The sequence below is a fragment of the Procambarus clarkii genome, chromosome 53 (genome assembly GCF_040958095.1).
Source record: "Procambarus clarkii isolate CNS0578487 chromosome 53, FALCON_Pclarkii_2.0, whole genome shotgun sequence".
NCBI lineage: Eukaryota > Metazoa > Arthropoda > Malacostraca > Decapoda > Cambaridae > Procambarus > Procambarus clarkii.
The window spans coordinates 8245978-8265782 of NC_091202.1; the positions used below are offsets into that span (position 1 = coordinate 8245978).

Here is a 19805-nt window from a genome sequence, read left to right on the forward strand (position 1 = left end):
AAAGTTTATACAATATTGTGAAATTGAGAGTCAGTGTTGTAACATAAATTGGTAAATCATAAATATTGTAAGTTAAGAATCTGATGCATGTGTGTGTGTTGGGAGGGGGGGGTATACCCTTGGTAAGCGAGAGTGAAAAGTAACCTTACACGTTCTGCGGTCAATGTGGGGGGCGAGGGAGGGTGGGAGAGTCAAATCCACCCTCCAACATCTGGTATAGTGCCAGCAGCCTCCACAACACTCCATCAGCCTCCAGCTGATGCTTGTAGATGCCTCATCTAACCTCACCTATGTCACACATTAACCTACAGTTCCTGTGATAATTAAACTCATCACAGTGGCGTCTCACCAATATAAACTGTATTGGATTTAGTCCCGAAATAGCTATATGCTGACTGGACGTGTATGTATGTATGTATGTATGAATGTATGAATATATGTACGCATGTATGTATGTATGTATGTATGTATGTATGTATGTATGTATGTATGTATGTATGTATGTATGTATGTATGTATGTATGTATGTATGTATGTATGTATGTATGTATGTATGTATGTATGTATTCCCAATCACGTTAAAGACTCCTCCTCTATCATCCAATAAAAAAGAAAAACAACTATGTACTAAATAATCAACTCCTTGTAACTTTAATTATGCTGACCTTCCTATCTGCATTCAGACTGTGCCTACCATCATTATAGGTGATTATAACGCTAGGCATAGGAATATTGGTAATTCGCAGTTCAATAATCGTAACGGCAACCAACTGTTGTCACTATTAGGTAGCCACGATGATGCACAGATTGTGAGTGACCTTGAACCGACGAATATCTACGGGGGTATTCTTGATCTATGTCTCGGTTTCAACGTCTCCCACACCGTGAGCGCCTCGTCAATAGTGCCAGATATGACGTCTGATCATCTGGCCATATTAGCCACTGTAAGCATTGGCAGCTCTATCCTCCCTGGTGGAGTGTTCAAGCGGAAGAGGCTGGCTCTGCCCATCGATCAACGAGACAATTTTGTTGCCCATGTGTCAGATTGGTGCAGTTCATCTGAGCCTTCATCAGTTGAAGATTTTAACAATGAGTTCACAGATACTATCGACCAGTTTATAGAAACACTTGATCCATCGTCCAGGTCACGTAACCCAAATTACACTGGTCATAGCACTTATGTTTATTATAATGATTCTAAATTGCATGCACTAAAACGCACTGCCAGAATAATTGGACCAGCTTATAGAAGGACCCGCACTGCTGAAATGCTTCGGCTCTTTCAAGCGGCTCTGGCTAAGGCCAGGGAATGTATGGTGGAGCTGAGGCAGACAGACTGGGAAACTTTTGTCCGTGGTCTCAATTCTCACACGCCACTAAGTCGAGCATGGAAGGATATCAACAAGATCAAAGGGAAAAATGCTGCAGAGATCTCGTACCCTAATCCTCTGCACAGAGCAAATGAGCTTGTTGATGCTTGGGCCACGACTTCCAGCTTTGACAGTCTTCCTCTACCCTCACAGAATGAATTAAATAATAGATATACTGATAGGGCAAGGCTCCTTGACTTTATGCGTCATCAAGAGGATGACTGTGACATGTTTTTTACTGAATACGAACTAGATTCTGCTCTACATAAAGGCAAAGCTACATCGCCCGGGGAGGATGGAGTTACTTACGGCACACTGCATATGCTTCTGCTAGTTCCAGGGAATCCCTTGCTTCAATTGTATAATATGAGCTATGTAACTGGGGAGCTTCCTAAGTCATGGACCAACAGTGTTATTATTCCCATTCCTAAACCTCACCAGCCGAGTGCTTTTCGCCCAATCTCCCTCACTAGTTGTCTCTATAAGTGTCTTGAGAGGATGTTCTCAACCGTCTCCTTTACAAAATTAATAATATGTTGTCTCCCCAGATATATGGCTTTACGCATGGAAAAAGTGTACATCACTGTATTTCCACATTCCTCACCCTGCATACTGATAGGTCATATACCACTTTCCTAGATCTTAAGTCAGCCTTTGACATTGCTAACCCACACGTCATTCTGAGAGAACTTGCTAAAATGAATGTAGGAGGATGGCTTCTACGGTGGATAAGAGGCTATCTATCCAACAGGAAGTCATCTGTACTGTTCCCAGGGCATAGGCGTGTAACGAGAGATTTTGAACTTGGCACTCCACAGGGAGGTGTTCTCAGTCGTACTCTGTTCAATGTGTTAATCAATGCATTTTTAAACTTAGTAACTAGAAGGTCCAGCGAACACATCATTAGCTATGTGGATGATATACTGATCATCACCAATGGGTATACCAACACCCAAAATGTTCTGAACTCTGTATTGTACACATGTCAGGAACTATGATTAGTCATCTCAGTAGAGAAAACAAAGATCTTGAACCGACACCCACCCAGACGAGGTGGGGCCGTTCGCAAAATGCAGTTGGATGATGGCTCTCTGCTCGACTATGTTACCAGATACAAATACCTTGGTCTTGAGGTTCTACTGTACCGCAATGTTTTAGCCAGACTGGGTCGCCAATGTAGAGAGAGGCTCCGTGCTCTCAAGGCTGTGGCAGGCTGTGGCAGGCAAACACAACTGAACCGTACAGTGTTATATATTTATTTCAGTTTGAACAATTTTTAACATTAAACGATAAATCCTTTAATTGGTTGAAATTGGTTTTAACATTCGAAATCTAATTTGTTGATGTTAAATAATATAAGGTTCAAATTTATTAAGATACATACTTTAAAAACTATTTCTATTTGATACCAACAGTATCACGTTAAGAGAAGCGTCTCGCCTTGCTAACCCAAGTATAAAATATATAAAGAAACGGTGCAACTGTACTGGCATCTGCAGTACAAATATATGTCCCTATTTAAAGAAAAAATAAACTGCACCAATCACTGCCACTCCTCACACCAATGCAACAATAAGGAGAGTGATAACAGTGCTTCACATTCGACAATGTTAAATTATTTAACAGATGACGAGATAATGAACATTGGAACAAATGTACAGCTCTCTGACCTCCATATAAAATCTGCATGTGACCTCATCAAACAAACTGTGCCAAGCGTAGAAGGCCTTCATGACCCAGCGTTGTAGCGGGACCTCTCCTGGCCAGTTACAATTGGTGAATTTATTCAAATTATCCAAGTTGATGGTTGTCACTGGGTCACCGTTTCCAACATTGGAGTAACTGGACAAATTAACATATACGACACCAGGCATAAATTACCATCCAAATCTACTGAAGTTATCTTGTATGCTCTTGCTAATTGCCAGGATACCTGGTAGATACCTGGTTGATGGGGTTCTGGGAGTTCTTCTACTCCCCAAGCCCGGCCCGAGGCCAGGCTTGACTTGTGAGAGTTTGGTCCACCAGGCTGTTGCTTGGAGCGGCCCACAGGCCCACATACCCACCACAGCCCGGTTGGTCCGGCACTCCTTGGAGGAATAAATCTAGTTTCCTCTTGAAAATGTCTTGGATGATAAGCTTGGATGATAAGCTGATATGCAATGTAATGAATGTCAGCAGACACAGGAACTCAAGTATGAGTGGGGTATATGCTGCGGCGTTTGATGCATCACTTGCAAGTGGCGTAGATCCGGTGAACCTCGTATGATGTGCAGAATATGAGACAACATCTACAAGAGAACTTCAAAGGAAAGTATCTCACCTCATTCCCTGCAGCTCAGACACTGAGAAGAAAACGAATCATCCGGTCATGCTCGATGGAAGTGTACTGCATTTGCAGAAAGCCAAATGATTTGAAGCTGAGGGTATGCTGTGACCGTTGCAATATTTGGCACCATGGATCATGTGTAGGTGTTACAGAATGTAATGATGATTCGTGGATTTGTTTCTTGTGCGCTAGCAAGTTGTGAATTATAATTTAAAATAATTAATACATTATTATTATTATTATTATAACTTTACCAAATGCTTTGCTGAATCAAATAATGTTATTACTTTCAATGTGTAACAATAGCATAATTAAGTGCTGCAAGTGTCAGGTCTTTTATATAGTCGGTATTTGTTATATTCTGTACTCTTTTTATGTTATTTAAATTTCAAATAGAAATAGTTTTTAAAGTATGGATCTTAATAAATTTGAACCTTATATTATTTAACATCAACAAATTAGATTTCGAATATTAAAACCAATTTCAACCAATTAAAGGATTTATCCTTTAATGTTAAAAATTGTTCAAACTGAAATAAATATATAACACTGTACGGTACAGTTGTGTTTAATTATGTTTTGTGATTCCTTTGGAAAAGGTATTTGTGCACCAAGTACTACTAGGTCAGTATGAGATATGCTGAATGTTGTCAATATACCATCTGAATACGCCTCACTTTGCGTTAATCATTGGACGTCCTAATGATTAAGGTCCCCAAAAGGACTTAATCAGACCTCAGTGGACATTTTTACTCTCACTCTCTCTCTCTCTCAGAGCATCCCCTTGTGTGTTGTATGTGGGTGCTGAAGTTCAGTCTCTTCTCTATGTATAGGTGAAGGAACTTTCCATAATTGTTATTGCTAATGTTTACTTGTAATACTGGGTATACATCCGGTGTTCTTACCCTCGAACGCGGCGAGGGTAAGCCGCGGCCGTATGGTCTGAAACCCACAAATATTTACAATGGGGAGGGGGGGGGGGATAACATTTCCTCTTCAAGCACGCGCACACAAATGAACTATGTTACTTAACTGGAAGCACTCGTACAACATAATTTACACGATTTCTCAGGATAATTATACTTCTTACCAGCATATATACAGTATAGTACCTAGGAGGTTCTCTTCAATGATATCTAAGATAATTAAAAGAACCCAAGCAAACTACTGTGGAAATGTGCAGGACAAACATATCAATTGTGACACTAGCTCTCCACATATGGCATTTTCTTAATTTAGAAACTGTACTTGTGGTCGATCTCGAACCCATGTTGTTGATGTGACGATGTATTATGAATTTTGTGGCTAGCTCCTCAAGATTGTAACTTGCTTAGATAAATAAATTGTGTGTTCAGTCCCTGAACCCATTATGTGATAAATTAACTAAACTAAAAACTATAGCATGGCGACGAAACCTGAACTGCATAATGTAAATAGGGATTAACCAGAAAAAGATATAGGTGAAGAATAACACCAGGTAACTGTAAAGCTGCCGCCCAGTTGGGTGGGTGTGGAGCACATGACTGTAAAGCTGCCGCCCAGTTGGGTGGGTGTGGAGCACATGACTGTAAAGCTGCCGCCCAGTTGGGTGGGTGTGGAGCACATGACTGTAAAGCTGCCGCCCAGTTGGGTGGGTGTGGAGCAAGACTAGTAACTGTGCGACTCTTCATAGATGTAAAGTGCCTTGTATAGTTACTGTTGTGAGCCTCTTGTTGAATCACTTGTGATACAAAAGATTACTGATGTATGTATTTGTGTGGGTGATTAAATATGCATGTGTATGTATATATGTATATGTACATGTATGCATAAGTATGTGTACATTAATAATTTTGTAACTAGCGTCAAAAGATTGTTATTTGCTTCGCTGAACGAACTAGAGGGTTCAGTTCCTGAACCGATTATGTGCCTCTGTAAACCTTTACACCACCGCCCACGGGATGGGTATAATGGGGTGCATAATTAAGAAAGAAAATGAATGGACCGACCCCCGCAATTCATTTAGCTAAGCAAGTTACAATCTTGATGAGCTAGTTACAAAATTCACTATAAGTCGTCACATCATAAATGGGTTCGAGATCGACCACCAGTAGTGCATTACATAATTTGTCAGTATTGTGCAGCCTGTGATCCCCGCCTGGCTGGATACTGATACCTAGGTAGTTTTCATGTGTCCGGACACAGGCGATAAGGTGGTATTATTTATTTAACTTAAGATATATATATTTTTAAATGTTGTCACATTACCGGCTACATCTTCCTTTCTTCTGACATATAGATTTTTAAGATTAATTAAAATATATGGAAACTAATTATACAATTTATTGGCTGGTGTGCAGGGCTTCACACTCTCAGAGCTAGCCATCAAGTAACTATCAAAACGCATATATCTTCGTTTTCACTTCAGTTATATTTATGACAAAGGATTTTAAATGTAGCCTATATTTCTACCTTTCTGATGACAAATACTTTAGTTAATTACAATATCTAGATCAAACTAACATTGATTTTCAAAAGGTTGTATATTTTCCATCAATGGAGAGCATCAGCCAAGAAGCCTTCTTTAAAATATGAATATCTTTCCTCACCCAATAAGATCTAATCTCTGAATAAAACGCAAAAAACGACTTGATTGTAACCTATCCACCGCTGCCCATTTGATGAGGGAGAGGGGGTTATGTGTAGGATAAACATATCAATTGTGACACTAGCCCTCCATATATGTCAGTTGCTTAAATTATAAACTGTACATGTGGTCGGTCTCGAGCCCAATGTTGATGTGACAATGTGCATTGACTTTTGTAACTAGCTTATCAAGATTATAACTTGCTTGGCTATATGAATTGTGGGGCTCAGTCCCTGAGCCCATTATGTGCCTCTGTAACACTCCACTATCGCCCATAGGATGGGTATGGGGTGCATAATAAATGAACTAAACTAAGCTCTGCCTTTTTGATAACATATACAATTATAAGCTTTATTTGTGAATCTCAATTAATTAATCAAGGCGATGAGTCACAATAACGTGGCTGAAGTATGTTGACCAGACCACACACTAGAAGTTGAAGGGACGACGACGTTTCGGTCCGTCCTGGACCATTCACAATCGACTTGAGAATGGTCCAGGACGGACCGAAACGTCGTCGTCCCTTCAACTTCTAGTGTGTGGTCTGGTCAACTTAATTAAACAATATATCACAGAGCCTGTAGGGTTCGGTGAGATGAGCGAAGAGACATGGGAGATTTTACATAAGTACAGTACATGGTAGTTTAAGTAGCGAACGCATGTCAACGAATAGCGAGTATATATTTCAAAACTATTGTCCTATGAAGTCGATTTGAAGTTAGTGATAGACACCAATGTGTAGCCATCAATAATATAACCTCTCCCATTCTACCAATAACCGTTGGAGTGCCACAGGGCAGCATCTTGGGGCCTCTTCTATTTCTTATATACATCAATGGTCTGCCTAATGTGTCTAACATTCTGAAACCTATTTTGTTTGCTGATGATACTACCCTCATCTACTCCAACCCCAACCCACATACACCAAATGATGTTGTTAATAATGAACTAAAAAAAGTCCACTTATGGATGTCAACCAACAAACTAACACTTAACATAGAAAAGACCTACTACATCCTATTTGGAAGCAAATCTACAAATGCAATTCAGCTTCATATAGACAATGTAAACATTAGCAATAAAAATGATGGAAAGTTTCTTGGCCTATTCCTAGACAAGAGACTCAATTTCAGTACCCACATACAACACATAACTAAGAAAGTCTCTAAAACAGTTGGTATACTCTCCAAAATCAGATATTATGTACCTAACTCTGCTCTCATCTCTCTATATTATGCACTAATCTATCCCTATCTCAACTATGGTATCTGTGCATGGGGTTCAACCACTGCAAACCACCTCAAGTCCATCATCACCCAGCAAAAATCTGCTATCAGAATAATATAAAATTCTGCTTTCAGACAACACACAGCCCCCTTGTTTAACTCCCTAAACATGCTAAACATAATCTCACTCCATAAATTCTCTTGTATCAACTACATTTACAAAACCCTGTTCTTAAATGCAAATCCTGCTCTGAAACTCTTCCTGGACAGATGTAATAGGACCCATTATCACCACACAAGAAATAAATATCTCTTTGATATCCCCAGAGTTAAACTTAATCTGTGTAAACACTCTATGCAAATAAAGGTACCCAGTTTATGGAACTCACTCCCTACTGAATTGAAAAGCTGTCCAACTTTTACATCATTCAAAATCAATACTAAAAGGTATCTAATTTCATCTTCATAGTTTTTCACTTTTTGCCTTAAAATTGCACTGTATCTATTGCTACCCAATCTCCCAACCTTTATGTTCCCAATTTGAACATCTTTACCATTGTGATCATTGCTGTCTTCTTATATGTGCTGCCAATCTGCTGTATGGTGTTTATAAATCTTGTTTAAATTACTAATCAAGCTGGCAATGTAATCAATCAGAGCTTTAATATAACAATGTGCTTTAATATACTTACTAAGCTCTCTCATCTCATTTTTCTCTTGCAATGTATCTTTGTCATTTATCAATTCTGATAGAAATTACCTACTTAAAATTATCTGTTAGATTAAGGACCTGCCCGAAACGCTGCGCGTACTAGTGGCTTTACAAGAGTGTAAATACTGTACTCTCCAATGTATTCTGACAAACCCAATGTACCTTCTTGTATATATATAAATAAATAAATAAAATAAATAAATTTAACTTCCAAACATATATTTTTTAATAAATGTTAAATGTTTTCTGACTAGTTATGTTAGATTTTATTAAAAATATGTATTCTACTTGTTAACATTATAATTTAAATTTGTGATAATTTGTGCAGAGAAGTGCGCCAACTGGATATGCCAACAAACACTTTCCAAACAACGATATATCTTGGATAAGTCGCTCCACAACATTGACGCTTGGACCGTCGACTTCCTTTGATGCTACTTATTTACTTATTTCATAATGAAATTACATTAGTTTGGAGTAAATATATGTTTTCTCATGTTCTGCATTCAGCACCCACATTATAGTGAGTATATATACCATATTACTTCATTACCTAAATAATGCTAGGAGGGTTTGAGTAGCTTTGGGTCTTTAGTGGACAGAATCCCCAATAGATGGGGCGAGAGTCGCCCCATCTCTCTCGCCCGAGCAAGAGTCGAAACTTAATTTAAAATTGATATATCTTTGTTCTCGAACATGATATATTTCATTTGGTGCAATCATAATAATGTTCATATCTCGGTCTTTCTGGAGGCATATAAGATTTTAGGCTTTATTAGCGTATCTTTGTTAATTATACAATATATCGGCAAGTGCGTAGGCGTCTGCACTCCATGCCCGACAAGCTACTGAGCGCTACTATAAAAACATATGTATCTTCACTTGAGCTATAAATATGTCTATTGTAATGTATTGAAAATGAAGCTCTTATTTCTATCTTGCTTAAGACATATAAAACATTTGTGTTTATTAACGAATTTACGTGAAATAAACATTGATCTGAGAGAGAGTTGCTCTGTCGTTCAGTCTGTACGGGGTGGGAGCTCCATAATTTTTAAAATACATGTATCTTCATTAGAACTTTAAATATGTCTATGGTAAAGTGTTTAATGTGAAGCTTATATGTCTGCCTTTCTTGAGACATATAAAACACATATGTTTATTAACGAATTCACGTAAAATAAACATTGTTCTGCGAGAGAGTTGCTCGGTCGATCGATCTGTCTGGGGTCGGAGCTCGGCTATTATAAAAATACACGTATCTTCGCTTTAAATTTAAATATACCCATGGTAAGGTATTTAGAATGAAGCTTATATTTCTATCTTTCTTGTGACATATAATTCTTACGTTTATTAAGGAATCTGCGTGAAATAGGCATGGTTCTGAGATGAATGCTGCGGTTTTCGAGCTCGACAATGGACGCCATACACATCCAGTGGGTGTTATTGGACCCCATACCCATTCTATGGGTGGTTGGAGCCCCATACTCATTCTATGGGTGGTTGGAGCCCCATACCCATCCTGTGGGTTGTAGTGGACGCCATACTCATCCTGTGGGTGGTATTGGACCCCATACCCTTCCTGTGAGTGGATGTGGTCCCCATACTCATCCTGTGGGTGGATGTGACCCTCATACCCATCCTGTGGGTGGTATTGGACCCCTTACCCACCTAACAGGTGGTAGTGGACAATATACCCATCCTAGCTATAGTTGGTATAGTAGACACAATAATATCCTGTTTGCAGTAGTTTACCCCATAGACATTCCAACGTAACATCGTTTTCTGTTAGCGTTCCTACAAAACATCCTTTAAAGATTTGTAAAGCACAAACTATGGTATATAATATTCATTGACGAAGGACTGTTATTCTATGTAATAATTTTTAGTGCTTATTATAATTTACTAAGAACAACTAATATTTCTCAAAACAAAACTACGAGCCTTCAATAGGAAGTAGCTGATCTGTAATATTCTAGGAGCATGGACAATAGTAGGCAAATTTCACAACCCATGTGGGATCTGAAAACTACAATTTTCCTTATAATTGAACCAATCACGACTATTCTGCTATCTAGGTTGATGGATGGATACTGTGAGACGTAAATTGGTACGTGAGGAAGAGTTTGGGCCTTAGAAAAAAAGTAACTGGGAATATATCACATATTTACTAATTCATATTCAACATATTGACTTTAAGCATTAAGTCATATATGTGCTGTCTTGTGTGAGAACGAGTTTCAATATATACCTGATTGATGGGGGTTCTGGGAGTTATTCTACTACCCAAGGCTTTTCTCTTAAAGATGTCCACGGTTGTTCCAGCAATATTTCTTATACTCGCTGGGAGGATGTTGAACAACCGTGGACCTCTGATGTTTATACAGTTTCCTGTGATTGTGCCTATGGCACCCCGGCTCTTTATTGGTTCTATTCTTCATTTTCTTCCATATCGTTCACTCCAGTATGTTGATATTTTACTGTGTAGATTTGGGACCTGTCCCTCCAGTATTTTCCACGTGTATATTATGCTGTTTACCTCTCGTCTCCTTTCCAGTGAGTACATTTGGAGAGCTTTGAGATGATCCCAATAATTTAGGTACTTCATCACATCTATATATGCCGTATATGTTCTTTGTACTCCCACTATTTCAGCAATCTCTCCTGCTCTGAAGGGGGAAGTGAGTACTGAGCAATACTCAAGACGGGGCAGCACAAGTAATTTGTATAGTACAACCACTGTGATGGGATCCCTGGATCCGAAATTCTCATAATCCATCCTATCATTTTTCTGGCTGATGCAATATTTGCTTGGTTATGCTCCCTAAACGTTAGGTCGTCAGACATCATTATTCCCAAATCTTTTGCATGCTGCTTTCCTACTATGGGCAGATTTGATTGTGTTTTGTACCCTGTATTATGTTTAAGGCCCTCATTTTTACCGTACGTGGAATTTATCACTGTTAAACATCATGTTTTTTTATGTTGCCCAGTCGAATACTTTATTAATATCTGCTTGAAGTTTTTCAATGTCTTCAGCAGAGGAAATTTTCATGTTGATTTTTGAGTCATATGCAAAGGATGATACAAAGCTGTGACTTGTATTTTTATCTATATCTGATTTGTGAATAAGGAAAAGCAGCGGTGCAAAGACTATACCCTGAGGTACAGAGCTATTAACTGCGCTTGGACTCGATTTTATATGGCTGACTGTTACTTTTTGTGTTGTGTTTGACAGAAAACTGAGTATCCAGCGTCCTACTTTACCGGTTATTCCCATTGAACTCATTTTGTGTGCTCTCATGCCATGGTCACATTTATCGAGTGCCTTCGCAAAGTCTGTGTATACTACATCTGCATTCAGTTTTTCTTCTAATGCCTCAGTGACCTTGCCGTAGTGGTCAAATAGCTGTGAGAGGCACGATCTTCCCGCTTTAAATCCATGTTGGCCTGGGTTGTGAAAGCCATTGGTCTCCATGAAACTGGTGACCTGACTCCTAATCACTCTCTCAAATACTTTTATTATGTGGGACGTTAGGTCAACTGGTCTATAATTCTTTGCCAATGCTTTGCTCCTTCCCTTGTGTAGATGGACTATGTCTGCTGCTTTAAGTGCATCTGGTATCTCCCCCGTGTCCAAGTTCTTTCTCCACACTATACTGAGTGCCTGTGCTACTGGCACCTTGCATTTCTTTATAAATATTTAATTCCATGAATCTGGACCCGGAGCTGAGTGCATGGGCATCTTTCCAATTTCTCTTTCAAAATCTGCCACGCTCGTGTTGATATCAGTTATATTTACAGGGGTTTGGATATCAGGCATAAAGTTGTCCGGATCTTCCACTTTCATGCTGTTTATCGGAGTGCTAAACATTTCCTCATACTGCTTTTTTATTATTTCACTAATTTCTTTCTCATCTTCCGTGTATGAACCTTCACTGGTACGAATAGGTCCAATACTGGCAGTGGTTTTTGGTTTTGATTTCGCATATGTGAAGAAATATTTTGCGTTTTTCTTTATTTCTTGAATTGCTCTCTGTTCTATTTGCCTTTCTTCAATCTGATATGAGTGTTTCAGTTGTCTGCACGATTTCTTTAATCTCCCTGTTTAAATTATTCCTTCTTTGAAGGGAAAGTCGTGTCTGCTAAGCATTATTTTTTTCCTTCTTTTGTAGTGTCGTATGCGTTCTCTTTCTACATTGGATCTCTTTTTTGCTTTCCTCAAAGGAACATGTTTCATACAGACTTGATATGCTTCCTAAGTCAGTTTTTCTATTCCTTCTGTAGGATTTTTATTACTTAGAACAGTTTCCTATTGAATGTTTGTAAGTTCCCGGTTTATTGTCTCCCAGTCTATCTTTTTAAATTAAAATTTAATTTACTGAATAACCCCTCTCGCTTGATCATTGTTTTAGGTCTATTCTGAGTATTGATGGTAGTTTGCACTTCAATGAGCTTGTGATCTAAGTATATGGAATCTGAGATCGTAATGTACCTGTTTATGTTTTTATTGTTTGTAAAGACCAGATCTAGAATATTTTTGTTTCTCGTTGGCTCTGATATCTGCTGGTTGAATGAAAATTTGTCACAGAATCTAAGCAGTTCTCTAATCTATGGTTGGTTATATCCTGATTGGTTTCCTGGTATAATATTATTGTTTGCTATTCTCCATCTTAGATTGGGCAACTTGAAGTCACCTAGGAAGATAATATCAGGTATCGGGTTCGCCAAATTATCAAGGCTTTATTTTGTTTATCTGTTCTGCAAATTCCTCAGGCGTTGCATCTGGCGGTTTGTATATTAGAATAATAACTAAGTTTATTTTTACTAGCAGTACCTCTACCACCTCATTAATCTATATAAATAAAAATGTAGATGTTCGTTTGTTCAAAATCGCTAATCTCTGAAAGTTCTTCATCGATTGCTTTGAAATTTTCACACAATGTTCCATTCCCATCAGAGCAAGATTTTATATACATACTATATTGATGTCACGTCTGTGACGGAAAAAAAACATGTTTTTTTTTATACTGTGTTTTAATGTGTTTTTCATGTGAGAGAAATCTTCGAAACCTTTTTACCGATTGCTTTGAAATTTTGACACAACGTTGCATATGAATAGGCGCATGTTTTTTCTATACTTACTATATACATGCCTCACCTGTGACTGGAAAAAACATGTTTTTTTATAAACAGCGCCATCTGTTGGACGTAAGAGCAACACACGCTGTTATCTCCCAAAGTTCTTCACTGATTCTTTTGAAATTCTGACACAACGTTTCATTTGAATATGCGTGTGTTTTTATAGGCCTACTATATAGATGCCACACCTGTGACAGGTATAAACATAATTTAAAGAAAAACGGCACAGTCTGGTGAACATAATAGCAACACACGCACGCTATATTAAATATGTTATGATTTCCATTTCAATGTTTTCGATTGTATTAATAAATTAAATTTTCATAGATTTCGATATATTTTAATTTTGAATTAATTATTTTGTGTGACATTGTGTTGGAATTGATCTGTGTTGTTTACCACACTGTTCATTTCGTAGGTATAAGTATAGATGCCAAACTTGTAAAAGGTAAAAAATTCTTCTTTTTTTAAGAAACAGCGCAATCTGTTGCACGTAAGAGCCATATACACTATAATAAATATGTTTCGATTCCATTTCAATGTTTCCAATTTCATTGATAAATTGAATTTTCATAGATTTCAAATTATTTTCATTTTGATTTAATTATTTTGTGACACTGCGTTGGAATTGAGATTTGTTGTTTACCATACCATTCATTTCACGAGTATAGTTTATTTGTTTATGTCTTCATTGTTTTTCATTCGTTTTTTAAGTGTTTTCTTATATTTCAATAATGGGAACATCAGATCATTTGATGTTCCCAATTTTCTGATGGAAACATCAGATCATTTGGGAATGCATCGGACGATGGAGTGGGGAATGGTGGGGAGGACGAGGGGACGGGAGTGGGGGATTGTACTGAGGACGACGGGACAAGGTGTTACAGACTCGAGTCTAGCGTCCAGGCACGGAGCGGTGACGACAACGCCATCTGTGGGTCAGCTCCCGAAACCCCCCTCCAAATGGACGACGCCATCTAGTGAGGACGGGATATACTGGCCACAGGGGCTGGATTCCCGTCTTAATCAGCTCGTGTCATAGCCGCTGCTGACCTCTGGTGAGGTGGCGCTTAGACAGCAACGCCATCTATGGAGTGGATAGGTGGACGTTTGTGTCTAAGCCTGTAAGTGAGGTGCCCTAGAGTGTAACCAGTACTAATGACGTTTCTGATTACAGAGTCGACCTGGGACTGCTGTATTGGACGATGGGGCAGTCTACCCAAGGCAGCCATAGTCTCTCCACGAGTTTGCTGTGAGGAAGCTGTGAGTCACCCCTGGACGGGCACTGTTGAGTGTGTTAGCCTGCCTGTGACATGGCAGTACCAGGATTCGTCTTATCTGGGGGCTGGCTGGTGGAAGAGACTAGCCACTGTGGTGAAGAGAGTGATCTGCAGAATCACACGAGGCTCCTGCCTAGGGCTCGCAACCCTAGTATCGGTCGTGGAGTGGCCTACTCAGCGGAGCTGATTGGAACCTGCCAGCTACAGGCTGGATTTGTGGTTGAAGGCCTCCACGACAGTGCACCCAGTGGGACTGTGATTTGGCTGGCCTGTGGCCAGGGTAGATTCGCCGAGAGAATCAAAGGATTCATCGTGGGCCACGAAGAAGAGAACCAGGGCTACTCATCTTGAGCACCGTGGAGCATCCTGTGTCTTCAGAGGAAGACTAATCTGTATATAATAAGTGTAGTTATAGCATCCCCGCGTGTGACTGTGATATATTTATTTATATTGGTGGTAGCAATATATATACAAAAGCAGTGCATTTGTATCCCTTCCCCTTTAATTTACTTGTGTTATGGAACACACCCCTTGAAAGCCACTACTAACTTGGGGCCGGATACCCAAACTCTAATAACATCAGAGAAGAACCCAGTTGTGACCCAATAGGGCCGTAACACAAGGGAGTGGGTAATGGTGGCGTGGGCGAGGGGACTGGGGAGTTGGGGATGGTGGGGACGAGGGGACAGGGAAATGGAGAATGATGGGAAGGACAAGGAGACAGGAGAGTGGGGGATGGTGCGAAGGATGAGGGAACAGGGGAGAGGAAGGAATATAATAGGGAGGCCAGGGGGACGAGGGAGTGGGAGGTGGAGGAGAGTACATGGGGACAGTGGAATGGGGAATAGTTAGAAGGACTAGGGGATGGTGAAGTGGGGGATGGTGGGAAGACACACGTATGGGGGAGGGAGGAAATAGTGGGGAGGACGAGGGGGCGGGGGACGGGAAATGGAGGGGAGGATTGGGAGACAAGGGCAAGGTTGCTGTGGCTCAGCAATGTGCATACGTTACTGAGCCACAGCAACGCATGGCAAGGTACAGCTAGTGTGTGTCTATATATGTATATATATATATATATATATATATATATATATATATATATATATATATATATATATATATATATATATATATATATATATATATACCAGACTGACCAGACTGACAGTCTGGTCAGTCTGGTGTTGACAAAGGCTTTAACGAGCCGAAACGTTCACCTCATTTCATATTTCTCTGTGGATTTTCTGCATAAAATGATCAGTGTTTTGTGATCGTCAATTGCATATATATATATATATATATATATATATATATATATATATATATATATATATATATATATATATATATATATATATATACACAACTTTAGAACACTTTCCCACCAGGAGACTCGAACCCTAGCCAGCACAGAAGCCTTCCAGCAACTGGCATAACAGGTACGCCTTAACCCACTCCACCACCTGCTCAGACCCTTAAAAGAGATGGTAATTTCGGAGTATTTATACACTCCAAAGACCACCACCTCCCAAGAGCACTAGAGCAAGTGAGGGGTCATTTTTACGTTTTTTCATCAAGTCCCTGATAATATGGGAGAACACTGTGTCTATGCTTGAGGCACAACTCTCCTAAACACGAGAGTGAAGTATACAACTTTAGAACACTTTCCCACCAGGAGACTCGAACCCTAGCCTGCACAGAAGCCTTCCAGCAACTGGCATAACAGGTACGCCTTAACCCACTCCACCACCTGCTCAGACCCTTAAAAGAGATGGTAATTTCGGAGTATTTATACACTCCAAAGACCACTCGAGTCTCCTGGTGGGAAAGTGTTCTAAAGTTGTATACTTCACTCTCGTGTTTAGGAGAGTTGTGCCTCATGCATAGACACAGTGTTCTCCCATATTAACAGGGACTTGATGAAAAAACGTAAAAATGACCCCTCACTTGCTCTAGTGCTCTTGGGAGGTGGTGGTCTTTGGAGTGTATAAATACTCCGAAATTACCATCTCTTTTAAGGGGTCTGAGCAGGTGGTGGAGTGGGTTAAGGCGTACCTGTTATGCCAGTTGCTGGAAGGTTTCTGTGCTGGCTAGGGTTCGAGTCTCCTGGTGGGAAAGTGTTCTAAAGTTGTATACTTCACTCTCGTGTTTAGGAGAGTTGTGCCCCATATATATATATATATATATATATATATATATATATATATATATATATATATATATATATATATATATATATATATATATATATATAAAATATATATATATATATATATATATATATATATGTATATATATATATATATGCGAACAAGCCTGAATGGTCCCCAGGACAATATGCAACTGAAAACTCACACCCCAGAAGTGACTCGAACCCATACATACAACCCATTAGTCCGGTCGTGATGGTCAAGTGGATTAAGGCGTCTTGTACATACCAGTTGCGTTGCTTCTGGGAGTATGGGTTCGAGTCATTTCTTGGGGTGTGAGTTTTCAGTTATATATATATATATATATATATATATATATATATATATATATATATATATATATATATATATATATATAATATTTTTTTTTTTTTTTCCAGGCAAGTGCTCGTTCTACTCTTCACGAGAAGGGTTTCTGCCTTTGAATTTTGGTATGATAAGTTCAAAGGACAATCCAATTATCCCAGCTTTTAATAAGAGGTAAAATTTTATTAAGTTTTATTAGTCTATAAATGATTATACATTTTTTTGTATTTTAGCCTACAAGGAAACACTTGATCTAGATCCCTTAACCATGATTGGAAATGGAAAGAACACAATGTGCTTAACGTTTGCACTTATCCTTTGCAAATTATTATGTTTTTATTCTATTTTGTTAAGGGACTAAACATATCTCTATGTTAAATGTTATGAAATCAACGAACACATTAATCACTAAACAATAACGCATTCAATGACTGGGGTTTCGCAACACCGCCAGGAGATTTATTATGTACAAACGTGTCTGCCTCTATTCCTTCTCGCTGCATTTGGTTCAGTCTATTATATAAACCAAGCTACTGAAATATAATAACTTTGCTTACAAACAAAACAGATTGTATTATATAGAAATTGGTAACACTATGAACACGTCGTATGACTGTACTCACCTAGTTGTGGTTGCGGGGGTTGAACTCTGGCTCTTTGGTCCCGCCTCTCAACTGTCAATCAACAGGTGTACAAGTTCCTGAGCCTATTGGGCTCTATCATATCTACACTTGAAACTGTGTATGGAGTCAGCCTCCACCACATCACTTCCTAATGCATTCCATTTGTCAACCACTCTGACACTAAAAAAGTTCTTTCTAATATCTCTGTGGCTCATTTGGGCACTCAGTTTCCACCTGTGTTCCCTAGTGCGTGTGCCCCATGTGTTAAACAGCCTGTCTTTATCAACCTTGTCGATTCCCTTGAGAATCTTGAATGTGGTGATCATGTCCCCCCTAACTCTTCTGTCTTCCAACGAAGTGAGGTTTAATTCCCGTAGTCTCTCCTCGTAGCTCATACCTCTCAGCTCGGGTACTAGTCTGGTGGCAAACCTTTGAACCTTTTCCATTTTAGTCTTATGCTTGACTAGATATGGACTCCATGCTGGAGCCGCATACTCCAGGATTGGTCTGACATATGTGGTATATAATGTTCTGAAAGATTCCTTACACAAGTTTCTAAAGGCCGTTCTTATGTTAGCCAACCTGCCATAGGCTGCTGCCGTTATCCTCTTGATATAAGCTTCAGGGGACAGGTCTGGCGTGATATCAACCCCCAGGTCTTTCTCTCTCTCTGACTCTTGAAGTATTTCATCTCCCAAATGGTACCTTGTATCTGGTCTCCTGCTTCCAACCCCTATCTTCATTACATTACATTTGCTTGGGTTAAACTCTAACAGCCATTTGTTCGACCATTCCTGCAGCTTGTCCAGGTCTTATGAAACTGTGTGTCCCTTCGCAGGATTACTGCGGCAACTGAGGCTGGACTGTTCTCCTATTGGTTAAAAGTTGCTGAGCCAAACGCCACTGTGTGTTCTAATGCGCCCAATAAGATCACAGTGAGGACCACACTCTCCATCAGCAACGTTTGGGTAATAAAATATTTACATTATTTTAAACTGAAATAGCTACAAATGCAACATAAATATGTGAATATTACTTGTACTTAACAATATTTAGAAGTAAACTAATGGCCTTACTGTTTGTATGTAATCGCCTTATTAAGTATTTTCTTTATTATGGTGTCACCTTTAAGTGCCTTATATAATGTAGCAGAGATACAAAGGACAGCATGATGCTTATAGAGACGTGAGGGCTGAGGGTGACGTTTGGCACAACGTGAGTGACGTGAGGGTTGAGAGTGGCGTCAGGCGCACTAGACATGTACAGCTCCCGTAGAAACACCACATCAGTGGTCTCATTATCTCTACACACATAGTGTATGTGAGACCCATTAAGATGCTTTGGACTTACAGCCACTATAAATTCACAACATTTTACTAACTACCCAAATTTTAGCTCGACTTTCATTTCCTTTTAAATCTATTGGACATGAGTATCTCTGTGGTAGTAAAGCTCTAATAAGGTAAACATCATCTTGATTAAAGTCTTTCCCCAACGACGTGTTTACCTTCTTGTCAGAACACTACATTTTTCAACTATATTATTTTTAATGGTGGATTTGTTTCATTATTTCAGGGAATGTTTGTCGTTCTCATCGCTGGATACTCTGTCAGTCTCTTGATATTTTTTCTTGAGGTTTTAAGTATCATGATTTATTTAAACTAACTGGAAGCATAAGATATATTAAGAAGAAAAAATATATGTAATCAACGATACAAATACATACATACATATATATATATATATATATATATATATATATATATATATATATATATATATATATATATATATATACATATATAAATATATATATACATATATAACTGAAAACTCACACCCCAGAAGTGACTCGAACCCATACTCCCAGAAGCAACGCAACTGGTATGTACAAGACGCCTTAATCCACTTGACCATCACGACCGGACATAATGAGGTGATAGCCGAGGCTATTTGAACCACCCCACCGCCGGCACTCGGA

General features: G+C 39.1%; 1 protein-coding gene across 1 annotated transcript in view; it reads left to right on the forward strand.

The window, feature by feature from the left end:
• Window positions 1-19489, forward strand: part of LOC138352320 (probable glutamate receptor) — a 308857-nt gene extending 289368 nt beyond the window's left edge. The window contains exons 11-13 of the mRNA XM_069304701.1: window positions 17276-17375; window positions 18663-18792; window positions 19400-19489. Of these exons, the coding sequence (XP_069160802.1) occupies window positions 17276-17375; window positions 18663-18792; window positions 19400-19489 (320 nt within the window). The remainder of the gene's footprint in view (window positions 1-17275; window positions 17376-18662; window positions 18793-19399) is intronic.
• The last annotated feature ends 316 nt before the right edge of the window (window positions 19490-19805 follow it).